At 32.7% G+C, this 19,554-nt stretch overlaps 1 protein-coding gene across 4 annotated transcripts in view; it reads left to right on the top strand.

Moving 5' to 3' along the window:
• The window catches only part of LOC145255782 (mechanosensitive cation channel TMEM63B-like), a 190,510-nt gene that overhangs the window by 154,356 nt on the left and 16,600 nt on the right, over positions 1–19,554 (top strand). For 2 of the 4 annotated variants that reach the window (XM_080114451.1, XM_080114453.1), the window contains 3 exons: positions 8,124–8,291; positions 9,650–9,762; positions 13,925–13,963. In XM_080114451.1, coding sequence (XP_079970577.1) covers positions 8,124–8,291; positions 9,650–9,762; positions 13,925–13,963 — 320 coding nt within the window. The remainder of the gene's footprint in view (positions 1–8,123; positions 8,292–9,649; positions 9,763–13,924; positions 13,964–19,554) is intronic. The other 2 variants (XM_080114452.1, XM_080114454.1) reach the window with 1 other exon arrangement.

Genomic DNA, 19,554 nt, shown 5'->3' with positions numbered 1-19,554 from the left:
AATTGTTTATTTTTTATTTTCAGATAAAATGATCCTTATAATAGGTGCCTATATTTTTGCAAATGTAAAATAATACACTTATGTGATCTATAAATTTTAGTTTTACTAGCAGTGTTTATCGTTTTATCATTAGTACCCACAATGGAAAATTAAATTTATATATCTATAAAAGTGATCGTGTCTATCTGTGTATCTGTGTGTTTGTATACATTTCCCTATGCAATAACTCTGTCAATTTTAAGTCTACAGACTCAAAATTTGATATACAGGGTACTGAGATTTGGGAAAATCTTTGTGATCGGTTTTCGGCCAGAAATTTGGTTGTTAAGGGGTCAAAGTTCAACGAGTTGACCTTTGAGAACTCTACCAAACTCCTCTGCCAATTTTTAATATAAACACTTGAAATTTTAGATATAGGTTCCTTGGACATAGATCTAACTTAACTTGATTTGAGCCCCAAACAATAAATGTTAAGAGGTCATAATAGGGGTAAAATTTAAAAAAATTGACCTTTTTTTTTTTTTTTTTTTTGCTCAACATACACCTTCAAACACCCAGGCAATGCCGGGCTGAAATGCTAGTTTTAAACAAAACAAAAACAATTAAAAGAATCGTTTTGGGCATTGGAAAACAAGTACAATTTTTTTCCAATTCCGATACTTCCAAAATGTTCCAATTTTTCCAATTCTGATTTCAATTAATCGTATATATATATATATAAAAATGTAACTCTTGGTTCGTTCGTAATTAATAGTCTAAATAACTAAATAAATGATTGCTTCGATATTTTGGTATAATATGTTTACTGTACCCATGCATGTTTCTATATATCTCTTTTTCATTATAACATTATACTTAATTTTTCTATAATAAATAGGTGGTTTTCTTTGTACCGATAGGCCATTTTTTTTATTTATGGGCAATTATTTATCACCGCTTGCCGTCACGTGACCAGTGTTTCCAATTTAGCGGTTTTCCTGCTAGATCTGGAGATTTCGTTTGCAATCTAGCGGGAAATTCTAGAAAATCTGGAGATATTTCGCACCCACACACCCGCAATTTTTGATTAAAAAATAAAGAAAAGCGCTTGAAAATACTTTAAAACATAAAATAAACTCATTCATGTAAGTAAAAAAAAGTAGCATTTATTGCCTTTGGTAACAATTATTTATTGATTATTTGTTTTGTTTTTCACCTTTTTTTTTGGCTAACCATTCTTAAATCTTGCTATAAAATCGATTTTTCCAAGTACATTTTAGGGGGGGGCATTCCAACCTCCGTAGTTTAGTTTAAAATATGATCTAAGCAATCCCCTTTAGTCAAAAATTCTAAAAAGCAAGAAACAACAGCAAAAAAAAAACTTATACCAAACACAGTAGAATTTAATTATCTACCAACCTAAATACTTTTAACATGCTAAAACAAAGTTTTTTTGTTTCTTTTATTTTTCTAATTTCCAAATATGTTGTTCAAAGTGGATTTTACACACTGAATAAAAAAAATAAAAATAATAAACAAATGTCCGCTTATCGCTTAAGAAGTAAGGAGGCTTAAATGACTAGGTGTATCAGAATTTTTGTATGAATTTTTGACACTCCTAACACGGAACTGTGAATAAAATATTAAAAAAACTCGTAATTTCTCTTTTAAAAGTGGGTTGTTTATTTTCTTTATAGATTATACTTCCAAAATAAACTATTAAAGTTGTATAAAAAGTAATAGAAATATTATTTTTTTATTTTTTAAAAAACAGTAATGAAATTAATTGAATTTTATGAGCTCAGTATTTTCAATTTTTAAACTTTAAAAATCTATCAATTTTTCTATTGATTCAATTTTTATGATATTTTCAGGGTCAATGTGAAATTTTATGCTTTCCAATAAACCGAATATAATATTTTAGACAAACGTTTTTTTTTAAATTCAAGCCCCCCCATTTTCAAATGTCTATTAAAAAGTACATAATTAATTTACTTACCAAAGTTTTATATATCTCAAATTGAAGATAAAAGATCAATAAATAATATATTCAAATTTAAAACAAAAAAAGTAGTGTTTTTTAGAAATTTACCTGTAAAGTCCGAAGTTTAAAACCTTTTTTTTTTTTAAAAACCACGTTGTTTGTTTTTTTTTTTGTTTTTTTTTAAATGAAACCTTGGTCCTTGCTCCTTTAATTGAAAAAAAAATTAGGGCTTGAATTACATTTTTCGAGGAGTTATAAGCTTGGAAAACGGGGTAGAACTATTCAATATTTTTCACGAAATTTCTGACACACCTAACAAATGACTTATGTACCACTAACCTTAAGTTCGAGTTGCACTTCCAAATTTACAGTTAGTGATAGTCATAGATTTTTTTATACAATTTTCCAAGAGTGAAGTCCCCAATGGTTAAACGACATGCAACCAGTTAATTGTTGGAAAGACAACTTTTAATAAAAGAAATGAAATAAAAATAACTTAAACACAGTTTCAGCACGTATAACAGATACTTGAATTTTACTGCATTTGGTATCAGGTATTTTTGTTATTGTTTACAATTTCTCGAATAGTAATTATTTTACACAAATGATTGTGTTGTTCCTACTTACTTGCCCCCCCCCGAGCCGTCATTCATTATTTTACTTATTTTTACTAATTTTTAGACGTTTATTTTATTTAATTGTCAGCATGAACCAACTTTTTAAGATGCAGCATATGCTAACACTTCAGCGAAGTTTACTGTATTTATTTTTTAGCAAACATTAATAACAGAAAGTTTTCCACTTTATTTTTTTGCATAATTAATTATAATGATGACGGTACCTGCAGCATTCCCACCGTTACAACCACACCGGGCGTCCTTAACCCCGTCGGATTCCACCCGATGTGGCAGCTGTCCTTTGATCGTACCTTGTCTCGTTACAACTTGGCCTGTTGATCGTCCTTACCTACTGTGTTTTCATGGAGGGGCGCTTTTCCTCTCTATCGAATCGTCTTTCTTTCCATGTGTAGGTAGTCTCCGGGTACATCAACCACTCTGCTGGTCCTTGCGGTTTGCTGCAAAATCAAAAGTCCTCACCACAAACAAACAGAACTTCAGGTCATAACAGTAACAAACTATTTATTGTTTCCATTACTTCATAACAACTACTGTCTAATTTGAGGTGACTGACTATAACAGTGAAACGATGTAAGACCAGACCAGTAAAGTCACAGAGTTCCCATTAACACAGGCTAGTTCCCATCATAACATCAGGCCCTGAAGGGCTCCCAAATTGGGAGCGCTTGACTAGCCCAGCCGTTCGGTTTGCTGGCTACGACTCTTCTCTTTTTAGAATTCCTTTTTCTAAATCCAACCCCTTTTTCCCCACCTCTCCTTCAGAGAGTGGTTACAAACACCTTTCTTTCTTTCTCTTAGAGCTTATCTCTACCAAACCTCAACCCCCACCTGCACTGAGGTTTTTACTTATTACCAATTAGGCGTGATTAGTCACCCCAGATCGAACAATGCCTGGTGGCGACCCCTCACCCCCGATTCCCACCCCAAGCTGTCAGCTATGTGGGACTCTTCCTATCGTTCACAGAGGTTTTAAAAACAACCCTTAACAGATATATAACAGCAATAAGATAAGAACAATTATCATTTGTTTTTCTCTTTCTGACAAAATCCCATAGACATTTCTGTTTAAATAACATCAAACCATCATCATCATCATTAGAATTCAGTCGTGCAAATTCCTCTGAATTCGTGTCGACTAGCAAGGTCACTCAGCATCGCCTGATCCCCATCGGGTCACATCTCACCCCCTACCTGTTTTGTCCTTTACTTTGTAAATGACACCCGAGCCCCAACCAAACATCAACACCCCCCTCTTCTGCCATCTCTTCCTCTATTTGAAAAACAAGACCATCTCTTTTGACATGTATATAATTCCAAATCTCCCTTTTTTTTTTTTTTGAGGCAACACAACATCTGCTTTGCATCTAACAAGCTTACAATGACACATCGGCGGCTGGTCCTATTTTCCTAGCTAAGGTTTTGCATTTCTCTGCACTCCTTCACCCCATCCCGTCCGGTCAAACACCCCCTCTCACTGCAATATGCACCTCGCTGCATGCATGCATGACACCAGTTGGTGTCATATAATGATGGAAGTATGTTTTCTGTTTTTCTTAACATCTGCTGAAAAAAAATAATTTGTACAGTCTCTTGAAAAAAAAAACCCAGACTTTTCTCTACTTTCACCTAACTATTTACAATGTTCATATAAAGCATTCATCTGTCCTTTTTATAATAAAAATTCCGTTTTCAAAAAGAAACGTTTACTGCGAAATTTCTTTAAAAGAAAAATTGCAAGTTTTCCTGAAAAAAAAAACAAAAACTTTCACCTAACTTTTTATGGTAAAAAATTAATTTTTGAGGGAAAAAAAAACAATTTTTATTGATAAAAAAAAAAAAAAAAAAAAAAAAATAATGAAAGTAAATAAACGAACAAAATGCAATTTTTCTTGGGGAATGTGTTCCATTTTAACAAACTGAGCCACAGCAACGCGTGACCGGATACAGCTAGTGTGTGTATATATATATATATATATATATATATATATATATATATATATATATATATATATAATGGTTATACAGTTTTTGTTTCGTAGATATAGATCCACTGGAACTTTTGTGTTAAAGAGTGCTTGATGCATTAACAGAGTATGTTTATAATGTTTATTTAAACAAACATTATGCGCTACATATGGGCATGCATGTTTCTGTAGCAATTTCTAGTCAGAGATTACCACATCATTACACTAGTAGATCAAAAGTCGTTCACACTACTAGCCTGATAACGTGATCTCTGACTAGAGATCACTACAGAAACATGTATGCACATATGTAACTAATAATGTTTGTATAAATAAACATATTATATAGATATATATATATTTGTATAATCTGGCAGCAAGTCATTATCCAAACATGTCTGGTTGAACATGATTGTTTTCTTTTTTTCCGATTCTACAAGTGTGACGGCATGCGTGACCCACCGACAGACCTCCGGCCCCCAGCGTCGTGCACGCCATGGAGTTTTCGTTCAACTATTCTAATTGCTGGATCGTCATTTTCTCGCTAGCAACTGTCGATGGGAACACGTGGGTCCACAAAGTAAAAGAATGGAGTAAAACGAAGAGGAAAAACACAATGCTAATACTTCAAACATATTTGATGGCTGGACCTGAGAGTGTGTGTGTGTGTGTGTGTGTGTGTGTCCTCCACATTCCGTTAAGGCTAGGCTCATTTGTCAGTTGTCAACTCCTCTCGATCTCTGTTTCAATGTCAGCTCTAAAAACTGTTCAGCCGTTGTTCAACACTGCTCGCTATCAAGTCCATTCATTGTAAATGGCAGCTAGCTGTCAACTGTGTTCTCGGCGTTGCTATCTGAAGTCCCCCACCCTGGCTACCCCGAAGCTGTCCTTCCCTCTCTAAGCATCTCCTTGATACCCCCATCGTGTCATTGGTTCCCTTTTTTATCTAGTCTGTAGGTTTCTATTGTCATTGTCAAATCGAGAAGGCTCGATCTAAAAATGCCTATCTGTTTATTGTCTCCTCCCCTCAACAGTTAGTGACTCAAGTCAACTTCATAATATCACACGGGTAATTTGCACTATTCGCCGGGCAATCTTTTTTTGCTTTAGCTGGCAGGTTATATATTATATCACTAAGTGACAGTTTTTTGGCCATTTGCTCAAGCGCTTTTAATCGGTAATCTCAATAGTTGTCAGGAGTGGTGGTTGTTCTTGTTCTTGAGGCTTAGTTAAGTGTATTTATAGTAAATTTGTTAATTTGTTCTATTCACCTATTTATTATTAGCTTACTTTATTTTAATTGTCTGTTGTGGAGGAGGGGTAAGTACATGTTGTGGTAGAGTTGAAATTTTTTTTATTATTATTATGTTTTTAATTGTTGAATACGGTTAATATATAAGTGCTGATATTGAATGCGATTTGGTTGATATTGGCTGTAGTTTTTTGATTAGTAATGCTTATAGTAATTTTAGTCTTAATGTTCAATTATTTCAACATCGAATTTTAGAATTACTTGTTAGTATATTTCGTATTTCTGATGATTGTAATTTTTTGTTGTAGGTAATAAGGTGGCGTTGGGTGGCAATATTGTCTGAAACGTGCTATGTTAATTGTCGGGAAAGAGTTGTCGTTATGAGGCCAATATATGTACCATATAAATCTTTAGATTGGTTTTGAAGACATTCTGCATATATTACATTTGTTTGGTTCATTGTGGTGTTAGTAGTATTATTGTTTTTAATTATTAGGCTAGATGTTTTAAGATGTATATATATGTATATATGTCTTCCCTCTCTACATAAATTTAAATCTATTATGACCTATCACTATATATTAATAAAAATAAGAATGTGTGCATAAGAACACTTTTCAACCTAGATACTCAAAAAGTTTTTGATCTACAGATTCGAAAATTGGTATATAGGGTATTCAGACATGTGGAAAAAATTTTAATTGATTTTCATCTGGAATAAAGGGCTGCTAAGGAGTTAAAATTGAAAAATTGGTACTTAAGGGTCATTGGATTTTTACCTGTTTGTCACCTGTTTCACGACTGTGCATGCACAATCATGAAACATGACGGCTTCCTTATGTTAAGAATAAGTAGGTTTGACAACACTTTTAAAAGATCATGGCAAGCTGGTTTAATGGTTATTGTACTTGACTCACTGTCTTTGGATTTTGGTTTCGATCTCCGATGGAGTTTTTTTTTACTTACATGTAGTGAACTGTTTAGAAAAACATAATACTTGCATGTACATGTCTCAGTTTCTGTATGAATTAAAATATAATATTTATACGTATTTTATGACTGGGCAATGCCGGGCGGCCTGCAAGTGTTCCCTAAAATTACAGATCTTATGTGTCAGTTTTAGCTTTTTTTCACTCTTAATAAAGCCAGCAAAATAGTGGGTGAAACAAAGTTAAGTTTTTAGGTCTTCCACACTTCCATTATCATTGTGTGTGTGTGTCTGGTCACAAATAGGCTCCTATATGGTTGACTATTTTAAAAAACTGATTACATATAATGATAGATGTAACGAGACACAGGAATGGGTATGTTTGATCCTGCAGAACGGTGGTTCATTAAAATTGTGGGGTCTGTGTTCGCGCCTGATCCACAAAGTATGGAAATAAAAAATTTTTTAAAAAACGTTTACAAGTGTTTTTGATATAGATGTACATAATGATACTTTGATAAGTATGTTTTAACTTAAATAGGGATGGTATATTAAAATTGTGGGGTCTGCATTCACACCTGGCCTCCATAGAATGGAAATAGGCACAAACTTTAATAAAGACTTTTCATATCTATCTGTGTAAGTATACTTTGATAATTCAGTTTGAAGAAATATGGTATAATAAAATTATGGGGTGTTCGTTCGCGCCTGACCTCCATAGAATGGAAATATATCACAAAGTTTAACAAGGTTTTTTAATATAGATCCACAGAATATTGTGATAAGTATTTCAGTGTGAACAGGTATGGTATAATAAATTATGGGGTTTATCTATTTTATTTTTACTTTCATCATATTTTGCTTTGGTTTTGATACCCCCAAATTCGAAGCTATCTCTTTAAAACTCTTCCTTTTCATAACCTATCATGCTTTCATAAATCAGAGTCCATTTTCTGTAGGCTGTTTTTGAACCCAGTCAACGACGGGTACTTTTGCTAGTATATACATAAGTATAGACTATCAAAATTACTAATAATCTACACCTTAGGATTTAAAGACTTTTTTTTTTTATAATTAAAAAAACATGTCTGAAGAATCTCAAACTAAAAAACACATCCTTTTTTTTATTTTGTTTTTAAGACATTTTTTTTTTCTCACTTTATTTTATCAAAATTATCAATGATTTATACCATGGGATTTAAAGAGTACTTTTTTTCTGATAAATAAAAAAACAAAAAAAACATGGCTGACGAACCTAAAACTAAAACACATTTTTTTTTTCTTTTTTCATGCCATGTTTATTTTTACAAAATTTTTTATGACATCTTACTGTAATGACAATATTTTAATGACATTTTTATTCTCATTTTATTTGCAGGTCTCATTTACCTTACAATGAAACACATGGTTGATAGATACAACATATACTTTGCATATAAACCTTCGCGTATCAGCAAAAATATTCACACAACGGCTGTGAATTTTGTCATTGTTTCCGTTATCTTCTTACAAATCAGTATTGTCTTCTTCACGGCTTTGCGTGTTGGTAAGTAATTTATTCTGTGGTTATTGTCAGCTAATGTACTGCCTAATTTCTGGCATAGCATTATCAGAAGCAGTGACAAGGCAAATCAGTTCCTTCGCTTTTTTTTTTCTCTCACGCCTATATCTCTCATGGCCACATACTCTTTTTTAATCATATTTTTCAGATCTTTACTTTTTCATTTTTATACTCTCTGTTAAGTTTTGAGACATTGTGTTGAACAAAGATGGCGGCGTAGTTCAGATCAGTAACCAAGATGACAACCAAGAATCAAATGCAGTCCGTCGCGTAGTTAACCTCTTAAGTTCTTAGATATTATGTTGAACAAAGATGCCGGCGTAGTTCAGATCAGTAACCAAAATGGTGGCGTAGTTCAGATTAGTAACCAAGATGGCGGTGAAGAATTAAATGCGGTCCGTGACATAGCAAACGGCGAACTGATTGAATCCAAAATTCGACAATTTTTATAATAATTTTGCGATGTTTTCATTGGTTGTTTAGCACAGCCGTTGGTTATAAAAATGATTGGCAAATCCATTTGTTTCATACCCCCATTAGAAGTCAAAAACTTTTTACACTTTCATAAACATATATTTATTTTATAAATTCAAATAACAAACTTATTTTAAAAATTAAAAAAAAACAACTTATTTTTATAATTTTTATAATTTCATAAACATATATTTCTTATAAAATTTCAAATAATTTTTTTAAATCTATTATTAAAAATGCAAACAAAGACTAATCGTTTTATTTTAATCTGTATAATTTTGTTAATTTTTATTGTGTACTTTTCAATAATGTCTTTTTCTTATGTTTTATTTCAATAAATTGTTTCACAATAGAAATGCTGAAGAACAATAAAACTGAAGGAACTGATTTGCCTTGTCACCACCTCTGGTAGCGCTACGTTGGAAATTAAATAGTATGTTAGTTGACTATAACCGATTTTGTTTCATCAACATTGTCATTACATTAGGTTTAACGTTCGTTTTCCATGATAGCAGAAACTGAATTTCAAACTAACCTATCTTTTCTCAGGTCTTTATTTCCTCTTTCTTTCAAATTCATCCTAATCACTTTCCTGGCGCTACCACATCAGGCTGTCTGAAGATACCAACTTTCTGACCTAAAATACACCATATATTGATATTATTGTTTTTTGTTTTTTCTTTCTCTTTGCAAAACTCAATTATGTTCTGCAAAACCCTAAACAAAAACAACCAAATTAATTTAATGAATTCCTTTATTTCAAATTGAATTTTAGCTGAAAGAATTTTTTTTTTTTTTTTTTTTTTTTGTGAAAAGAATTAAAATTCTAAAATCCGTTTTCTTTTTCCTTTTTTTTTTTTCTTTTTCAGATTCACTCCAACCAACATTTTTATTCTCTACTGTGGCATTAATTTTTACTCTCATTATATTTTGTGGCCGTATCAGCTTTGGTTGGTTCAAGAGATTTACCCCGAATTATAAGGTAAGTTCTATTTGGCATTAAAAACATGTCAGTATTTTTAGTTATTATCCAGAATTTCCCCTATATTAAAAAAAAAAAAATTGTATGATCTATGTATTCATGATGAAATGAAAATATCATATTCCAAAAAGCATATAAATTGATCAAGTAGTTTTATGTTTAAATAAGAAAATCAAATTTTATGAGCAACAGAATAGCAGCAGTCTTGTCCACCATTTTGAAAATATTCTTAAAAACAAAACAAAGGGAGTTAACTGTATATTTCAAACTTGTGAGATTTATGTTGTACTACCTACGGATTCCCATTAATTACTTAAAAATGGTTATCTCTCTAAAATTAAAACTACTTGATCAATCAATCAATCATGATTTTTGGAATCGGATATTTTCATTTCGTAATGCGTATTGTACATCATACAGATTTTTCTTTATTTTTGTTTTTTAATATAGGAAGAATTCTGAACAAGAACCGTTTTCTTTTTCTTCTTGTGTGTATTATACACTGACAGACATTTCATTACCAGAAAACGTTAAATGGAATGGAATGCTGACATTCAATTACTGTTTTGAAGATATTACATCACTAATTCTCGCTATGTCTATCCATCCCAATTAATCTTGACTTTAGCGTAGACTTTGAAACTCAAGAAGATCATGTTCAGTTGCTGATTGTATTTTTTGTTCATGGAAATTACTCAGACAAGGCATGAAGCCATTTGATGTAAGAAGCTAAAGAAATATTCATAGCTAAAAACTAGCCAACAATAAATATTGGATGGATAGATTCTGACCCCAAAACAGCAATTCTTCCTGAAGATTAAAAATAACCATTTAGTAGAAGTGGCTGTGTTTGAATTTTATCTGACTTGAGCTGAAGAAGAAAATAGTGTCACCAGAGTTCCAGATATAAAACATACCAATGTTTTCTTTACAATCAAATCCACTTTATTTACTGACTAGGCTTTACAAGGCAATGATTCATTCCCACTTGGAATATATTCGCCAGAGTTGGCTAGGTGTTCTCTGATTCTCTTGAGCGTCTATAGTGTTGTGATTTGTATTTTATCTGACTTGAGCTGGTTTGATATGATGGATGTCTGATGTAAAGAGTTAAAAACAAAATACTACTTCAAGATTAAAAACTAGCCAACGATAAGTGTTAGACTAATAAATTCCAATCCAGAAAACAGCAATTCTTCCCTCTTTGTCAGAAACATCACTCCTGGAAGGACAAAATGAGGGAAGCAAGAGTTACGAAGCTGCTGAAAGTAAACCCGAGGCTCACTTTCTACTCCCCATAGAATGTGGAGAAGTCCCATTTCTGCTTATAGAAAATTGAAATAGTGGGTTTGTATTACTATACACATGGATTCGAAAAAGTTGTCAAAAAGGCAAATATATAACAAATAAATGTTATCAAAGGCAAGATAAGTTACTTTTCTACCTAGCTGGATATGTTTTTAGTGTTTTTATTCAATGTAACATGTTTATTCAGCTCGAAAAACATAGTGTTTACCAATGTATTCACTGACCGAAAACAGAAACGGTCAAGTGTAGCATCAGAACAGATACTACACTGTGATCTTGTGGTTATTGTTATGATTGAATTTAAAAAAATCACTTTGTTGTTTTCATTAATCTGGAAAGAAAATACTAAAAGATTTGAAAATAACATTAATTCAAATTACTAAAAAAAGTTAGAGATAGAAAACAGAGATTGGTATAAATTACTAAAATAGAATTATTGGTTTAGGCTGCAATTTAAGCAGTCATATATACAGAATTTCCCCTATATTAAAAAATGAAAATCAAGAAAAATCTGTATGATGTACATCGTACTTATAAAACAAAAATATCATATTCCAAAAATCATGTAAAAGTAGTTTTATTTTTAAATAAGAAAATCAAATTTTATAAGCATCCAAGGAGTGAATTGTTTCGCCCGACATTTTAAAAAGAAATCTCAAAAAGAAAAAAAAGGGGAGATAAGTCAATAATAATTCATACTAGATTCATATTGTAATGCATACTCATTTCCATTAATCGCTTAAAAATGATTCTCTTTATAAAAGTAAAACTACTTGATCAACTTATGTAATTTTTGGAATATGATATTTTCACTTTTTCACGGTTATATACATCATACACATTTTTCTTTATTTTCGATTTTTTTTTTTAATATAGGGGGAATTTTGGACAAGAGCCTTGACATATAATGAAGAGTTTGCTGGTACAATAAATGAATTAAATCAATCATGGAATAATTAATAAAAAAAAATATGATTCCACACACTTTTGCATTGACAAGTTATGATCTTATTAAACAAACTATTTAATTCAAAAGGCAACCAGAATAATCAGTTAAACTATGATTTGCTACTACTAGGAATATTATTATCTATTATTGTATAAATAATTTTTTTAGTGTTTTTTATTATTATTATTATTATTATTAAATAATCACCTAAAAATAAAACTCAACAAAAGAGATAATAGAAAGAGTTATCTGGCTTAGATTTAAAAAAATGTGAAAAGAAATAAAAAGTAAAAACAAATGACTACAGCATCTCGGACAATGTTGGGTTCTTAACTCAGTATATTATAAATATTAATTTTTAGAGATCAATTTTTTTTTTTTTTTTTTTTTTTTTTAACTAGAATTTGACATCTTTTAAAGCACCACTCAGCTCAAACAGATTTTGTCTTATAAAAAAACCCAGAATACCCATCCCAGAATGGGTAAAATTAATTTCTAGAACAGAAGTTTTGCATCATATTTATGTTCTCCTACAAAAATTCAAATCAAGTTATAATACTACTAATCCTTAGGTCCTGGATATGACCTAAAACTATATCCGATGGTGAGGCCCCACCTTGCGGGCTTTGGGGAGTGTGGAGCCACCCTTTAATTGCCATTGCTCCCAGGTCCACTCTGACCCGGAGTGGTAGTACCTGTTAGGGTCCCAACTATGGGTTAAATAGAAACTGACATAAAAAAAAAATACTCCATTAAAAATCGTTCCTCAAAATAACTAGATTCGGCATTAAATAACCTGAAAAGGGTTGATATGCCGTAAAACAAAAACAACCAACCAACCAACCAACTAATCCTTATTTCAATTTTTGATTTAAATTCATTTTAATTCTTGAAAAAATGTGTAAAATTCAATTAGTCTTCAGAAAAAAATTGAAATTTAGGGAATTTTTCTTAATTGGTATCTAATGAGTAGAGCTAGGACAACAGCATATTCTTTTCATTGTTTTGACTCTCGAGTGTGTATCCGTTGATATCTTATATGTTTTTGTATAGAGTGATGTGGTTCTCAGTTGATTAACTTTGTCAGATATATACTCGAGATTCAAAATAATGAAAAGAATATGCTGTTGTCATAGCCATACTAATTATTATAGATCAAATTTAATGCAAATCTGAAATATTTGAGTTTTCAAATGGGAGATTGTACCTATAACTTCAGGTTACTTGTTTGTAAAATAATTTATGGGTGTTATTTTTATATTTTTATGGCGGGCATTCTTTATGTAAATAAATTTATGGATGACATTTTTTTTGTAAATAATATTATGAGAGGTATTTTTTGTAAATTTTATGACTGGCATTCTTTTTCTGTAAATAATTTTATGAGGGGTATATTTTAATTTTATGGATGACATTTTCTGTAAATAATTTTATGAGAGGTATGTTTTAATTTTATGGATGGCATATTTTTTTTTTTTTAGTTGTGTACATTACAATTGTTTTTGGACTGAAAATAAATTTTTTTTTTTTTTGTCATTTTTGTATAAATATTTTATTTTCCTGGCTCGACAAGATACTTATTACTCTTTCTCTTTTTTTCTTCTGTTTTGTATAAAGAATTTTCCCCCCTGGTGCCAGCCTATTTTTTGGTGTCCTCTTGGTTCTTGTGTGTTTTTTTTTTCTTCTTTTTTTGGTTTTCTGTTAATATTGAGTTAATTGATGCACATCGCTTTGCGCAAATGGAATGCTGCCCGCAGGCCCTCCTACTCTTCGTCTGTTTTGGTGTTTCGCATGCATACATTATGCAAATATGGTTGCATGTTTTTCTCGGGTTTCTGCTCATTTTTCCTCTTAGTTCTTCTCTCACAAAGCTTAATCGTTCTCCTTTTATTTTGGTATTTTAAGCGAGCCCCCACTGACTCAGATGATGCAGCTGCATACCAGGTAAGGTATTATTACTAGCTTTTTAATGTACCAGTCTTCACCCCTTGGATGAGGAGAGGGAGGTAGCAGATGTTTTTGAGAGGAGTAAAGGAGTGATCTAGTTTGAAGCATCATATATAATAACAAAGGTGTCTGCTCCACTCCTTTCTCATGTTTCTCGTAACTTAATGACATACACATTATCATTTTTATTTACTACTAGCAGAGCTACCCGGCGTTGCCTGGGGCAAAAGTATAACATATTTCTATTAAAACTTCTCTCTTTCACCCTCCCCCGTTTACCCCTTTTTGTCTCCCAACCCTCTCTTTCCTCTCTATTCAACCCATTCCTTTTTCTGCACATACACAAACACACACGCAAACACTTCTATAAATTACTCAATGAATGAGTTGGCATAAGGGAAATAACCCCTTGAAAAGAATCAGTTACTTCCATTTGGCACGTAGCTCGAAAACAAACTTTCCCTTCTCTTGACGAAATTTGTGCCAGTTTACAATCAATGAATGAATAATTTTTTCTAAACTTTAGATATTATTCATCCAGTGCAACGCCGATCAAGAAAATATCAACTTTGTCACTGTTTGATTTGTAGTTTTGGATTTTCTATTTTGTACAGGAGTGAAGCACTTTTTTTCTTTTTTTTTTTTTTAATTTGTCGAATTAATAGGTTATCTTATTTTAACACATGCATGCTTGGAGTTTTTTTTTTCTATTTTTAGGTGTTGCTTTAATTTAGTTTATTATTTAATAATTTATTTTTCTTGTGTATTGTTATCTTAAAGTAAAGTTTATTCTGTGTATACAGTTGTTTGCTTTATCACTTCTACAGTTTAATAGGTTTAAATTTCAAATTTCTCATTCAGACACAATCTACACAGGTTGTTTGTTATTCTACATATTCTGATTTGTTGTGCTATTTTTACTCTATTATTGGCAAGCATCCACTTTAGCTTCCAGTAATGAATCGCTAGTGCTGTTTGTATCACTCCTATATACAAAATAGAACAAAAGAAGAGAGAATAACAGTCAGCTGATTAAAGATCATGTGTGTGTATATATATATATATATATATATATATATGGTAGCTTCCTTCAATCTTGGCAGACTATGGATGTCCACTTTCAGTGGTGCCTGTGTGGAATTTTTGTGGTAAGGGTTGCACAATCTCCAACCACACCTCTCTTGAGATGGCATTATGAAATATCAGTGACAAGTGGAGGTTCAGAATGACTCGAAACGATGCTGAGATAAGCAGAGAGCACATACAGCGCTTAGAATGCGCAAATGATTACCCATTTGGTAATAGCCAGGCTCAACATTGCTTAATTTTGGTGATCTGACAAGACACTGGTGTGTCAATGTGATATATGTATATAATAAAGTGAGGAGGGCCATCACAGCTAAATCACTTGTATCTATGTATACTTGCAGTATGGAGATGCACATTTGAAACATATCATTGAATTGTGATGAAAAAATGTTGGATATTCATAACTGAAACTTGGTAGGTGAGTTAAACAAAGGCTGAAGTTTATTTCTATCAAATATGGTTGGAACAAAGATAAGTTCTGTAAATATCTGACTAGACAGAATGAAATGTCAATTTGTCAGATGCAAAGATAAGTGAAACACTTGATAGGCAATTATCTAGAGACGGTGTCTCGATAAAAGTATTTGTTCTCATCAACTCACTGTGTTGGTGTCGGGGGGGGGGCATCCAGACTATAAAAAATCTTGCTTCACTAAAGGAAATGACTTCCACAGAAAATTAGTCACATTCCAGATTATGTAGTTTAAATAATAACCATTTATTTTTTATTTTTACTCCTTTTCATTCCAAACGGCACATTGCTACTTGGACATAAGAGGCTACTATTTGGAATCTTGTCTAACAGGGGACTGTTGGGAGTTGGTCGAGTGACAAGATGTCTGTTCACATTACATTTAAACTTCTGCGGATTAGTGCAATCAGGGAAGCTGAAAAGAGGGAGGAAATTCCAAAGAGTAGCAGTTTGAGTGAAGAAAACTCTAGTGTGGAAGTATATTCCTAAAAATCATCGAACTCGTGTAAAACATGTAAAACAGATGTTAAACTGCATATGATGATAAATCTCTGCTTATATATAAAAAGCACTTTATCTGTGCGTGTGTGTGAGTTTGTTCCCTATGGACTCCAAAATGGCTGGGCCGAATTTATGAAATTTCACACAAATGTACTTTGTTTTCTCAGAGCGTTCTTACATAGGTTTTGTATCAGAATGCCTCTGATAAGTATTGAAAATCGATAATCAAAAAAAAAAAATCCTATTGTAGAAGGAACGGTACGATTTTGACAAAAGTTAGCGCACTTCTACAGCCTAACATCTCAAGTGTATTTGAGAGGTTTCATCACTGTACAAGCAGAAGGGCATAGCATTTAAAATCAACAGTAGGTTCTTTGATAAGATAGGGGCGCATTCCAAATTAATGTTTCTGTTTAGAGCACAATACCACCATGATACTTTTGCATTTTAAACTTTAATTCAGGTCATTCAAAAATAATTTAATAAAATCAACAGTAGGTTCTCTACGGTGCAATGTAGAGTACCATAAGCCACCATGGGGAGGTCCTGGATATGACCTTAAACTATATCTGATGGTGATGCCCCAGCTTGCGGGCTTTGAGGAGTGTGGAGCCACTGTTTAATTGCCATTGTTCCCAGTTCCACTTTGACCCGGACTGATAGTACCTGTTAGGGTCCCAACTATGGGTTAAATAGAAACCGACTTAAAAAAAACAAACAAATATACTCTTCAAAATCACTGGATTCGGCATTAAATAACCTGAAAAGGGTTGATATGCCATAAAACAAAAACAACCATCACCATGGGGAAGCATGTGAGCTTCCTCCTAGTGCACAACGATGGATTTCCAACTGCACCATCTAATTAATCGATTTTATTTCACTGATTTCAATGAAAATACTGGTGCTACCAGATCAGGCTGTCTATTGGCTTCCTGAGACGATATGCACCTACATCGATTTCTGTTTTTGTTTTCTATGCTCTTTTGTAAAACTTAATTATGTTCTACAAAAACAACAGCCCCCTTCCCCTTCCCCCCCTCCTTTCTTTTTCCTTCCCTACTTCCCAGTCCTGGATATGATCTTAAACTATATCCGACGGCGAGGCCCCAGTTTGCGAGCTTTGGGGAGTGTGGAGCCACCCTTTAATTGCCATTGCTCCCAGGTCCACTCTGACCCGGAGTGGTAGTATCTGTTAGGGTCCCAACTATGGGTTAAATAGAGAAAAAAAAAAAAAAATATATATATTCTATTAAAAAATTGTTCTTCAAAATCTGATCGACCCTGTCAGTGGGGCATTAGAATACGCCGACTGCCCCCTGCAGAGGGTAAAAGTCCCTCAAGGGAGCTACCTGTTGGCCGTGGGTGGCAACCCGTGATGCCTAGGAAAAGGATCCTGGTGGCTGAGCAATTGATGCCTAGGGAAAATAAAGGTATCAGTTGCAACACTCTACTTTGGCCTTGTACTAGGCTAGATGGGCAGTCGGAGAGGCCCAATCCGATCAATCGGCTAGTCATGTCAAGCCCTAACACTTACACTGAAAATGTCAATTATAACATTTAAAAAAAAAATAAATAAACAAATTTAATCTAAAGATAATACAACATCTTATTACTACAAACATAGATAAACTAGATAAGTGTTAGAAGGCGATACAAGGGTCAATCAATTGATGAGACGAAATCACACAACTGCTCCCTAACCAACGTTTCTATCAAACTGGGAAAGAAGAAACTAAAGAAGGAAACGGGAAATGATGGAACAAACTCAACCAATTGAGTATACCTTCTTTGTATCCCTGCGAATGGGTCCCCCCCCCTTACATCTCCCAGTTTCAGGCTCCGAGGAGGGTGGGGAGCAAAAGAGATAAAAATCTAAACAAACTTCCATGGATATAATAAACCCAAACAAAAAACCCAGAAACCAAAAAAATAAAACAAAATCGAAAAGAACCCACTCTGACGTAACCAGCTCAGACAGTGAGCAAGAATATAACTATGAAATAATTGATAAAGAAAAATATCCAAGATTCATAGTAATCAAAACCTTAGAAGGAAAAAAGATCAGCGATCTGTCTCCTTTCTTAATTGAAAAAATTCTGTCTCAAAATAGCAACCCAAAAACAGCCCAAAAAATGAAAAATGGCAATCTACTTATCACAGTAGACAACTATAAAGATGCAAAAAACATCTTAGAAATGGAAAAATTCCATATCTATAAATGCAAAAGTTATGCCCATGAAAGATTAAACACATCAAAAGGTGTCATAAAAAGCCATGAATTAACCTTGGCTACAGCAGCAATAGAAAATGCCCTAAGAAAACAGGGAGTAATCAATCATGTTCGAATAAACATAAAAACCATACCTACAAAAACCTACATACTAACATTCAATACACCAAAAATTCCCAAAGAAATAAAAATCAGATATACAATAGAAAAAGTAGAACAATATATACCAGTCCCTCTAAGATGTTTCAAGTGTCATAAATATGGACATAACAGAGAAACATGCAAAGGACAGAAAATATGTGGAAAATGTGGCTTATAAGGACCTAACCACACTGAAAGTGAATGCCCCAACGAAACAAAATGCCCAAATTGCTAAGAAAAACACCCAGCATACTCTAAAATATGCAAAATCTTCAAAAAATAAAAATAAATAGCTGAAATAAAATACAAACAAAATGTATCCTTTCCTGAAGCAAGGAAAATAGCAAGCTCTCGAGAGAAAATAAACACTTACGCAGACATCCCAAAAATTTCAAACCAAACAAACCAAACCCACTACCAAGACCTACTTAAGCTAATCTCCGAACTCAAAAATCTAATTGAAACTTTAAAAACTAACGAAAACAACAAAAAACAAATACCAGTATATTCTAAAACTCGGTCAAATGATCTAAAACAAGTCCCAAAGAACAAAAAAGAACCTGAACAACAAAAACCACAAATAAACCATGAAAGATCCAAATCACAAACAAAGACAAAAGCAGAAAGAAAATAAACACACAATATCTGGAAAGATGGAAACAGAACGGGAAAACACAAATCCTCTTTCCAAAAACCAAAACAAACAAAAAACAGAAATAATATTAATCGAAAATGAAAATAATATGAATTGATTGAAATCGAGTCACAGAAATAAATCTAGCTCCAAAAACAGAACTGACCAGGAGGAGAAAACGGAGACTGAGGAACCAAGCAGTTCAAGTAAACACAAAACAAAAACCACACAATACTAGATATAAAAACCTAAACAAAAACCAAACAGAAAAAAAAAGAAAGAACTTATTTATGCAAATGAATAAAAACATCGTACAGTGTAACTGCAGAGGCATAAAACCAAACGACAAAGAAATCAAACAAATAATAGCACAATATAACCCCAACATAATTGGCCTACAGGAAACTCTTCTAAAAGAAACAGGCACCATCAACTTCAAAGGATACCACATTTACAACCAAACAAATAGATCACAAACAGATAATCGACCAATAGGTGGCACCTCAATTATAATAAAA

Source organism: Euprymna scolopes, chromosome 31 (assembly GCF_053919585.1).
Source record: "Euprymna scolopes isolate OS-2025 chromosome 31, ASM5391958v1, whole genome shotgun sequence".
In the NCBI taxonomy this organism is placed as follows: Eukaryota; Metazoa; Mollusca; class Cephalopoda; order Sepiida; family Sepiolidae; genus Euprymna; species Euprymna scolopes.
The sequence above is the reverse complement of the archived record's forward strand: the minus strand, read 5'-3'. Positions and strand labels throughout refer to the sequence as shown.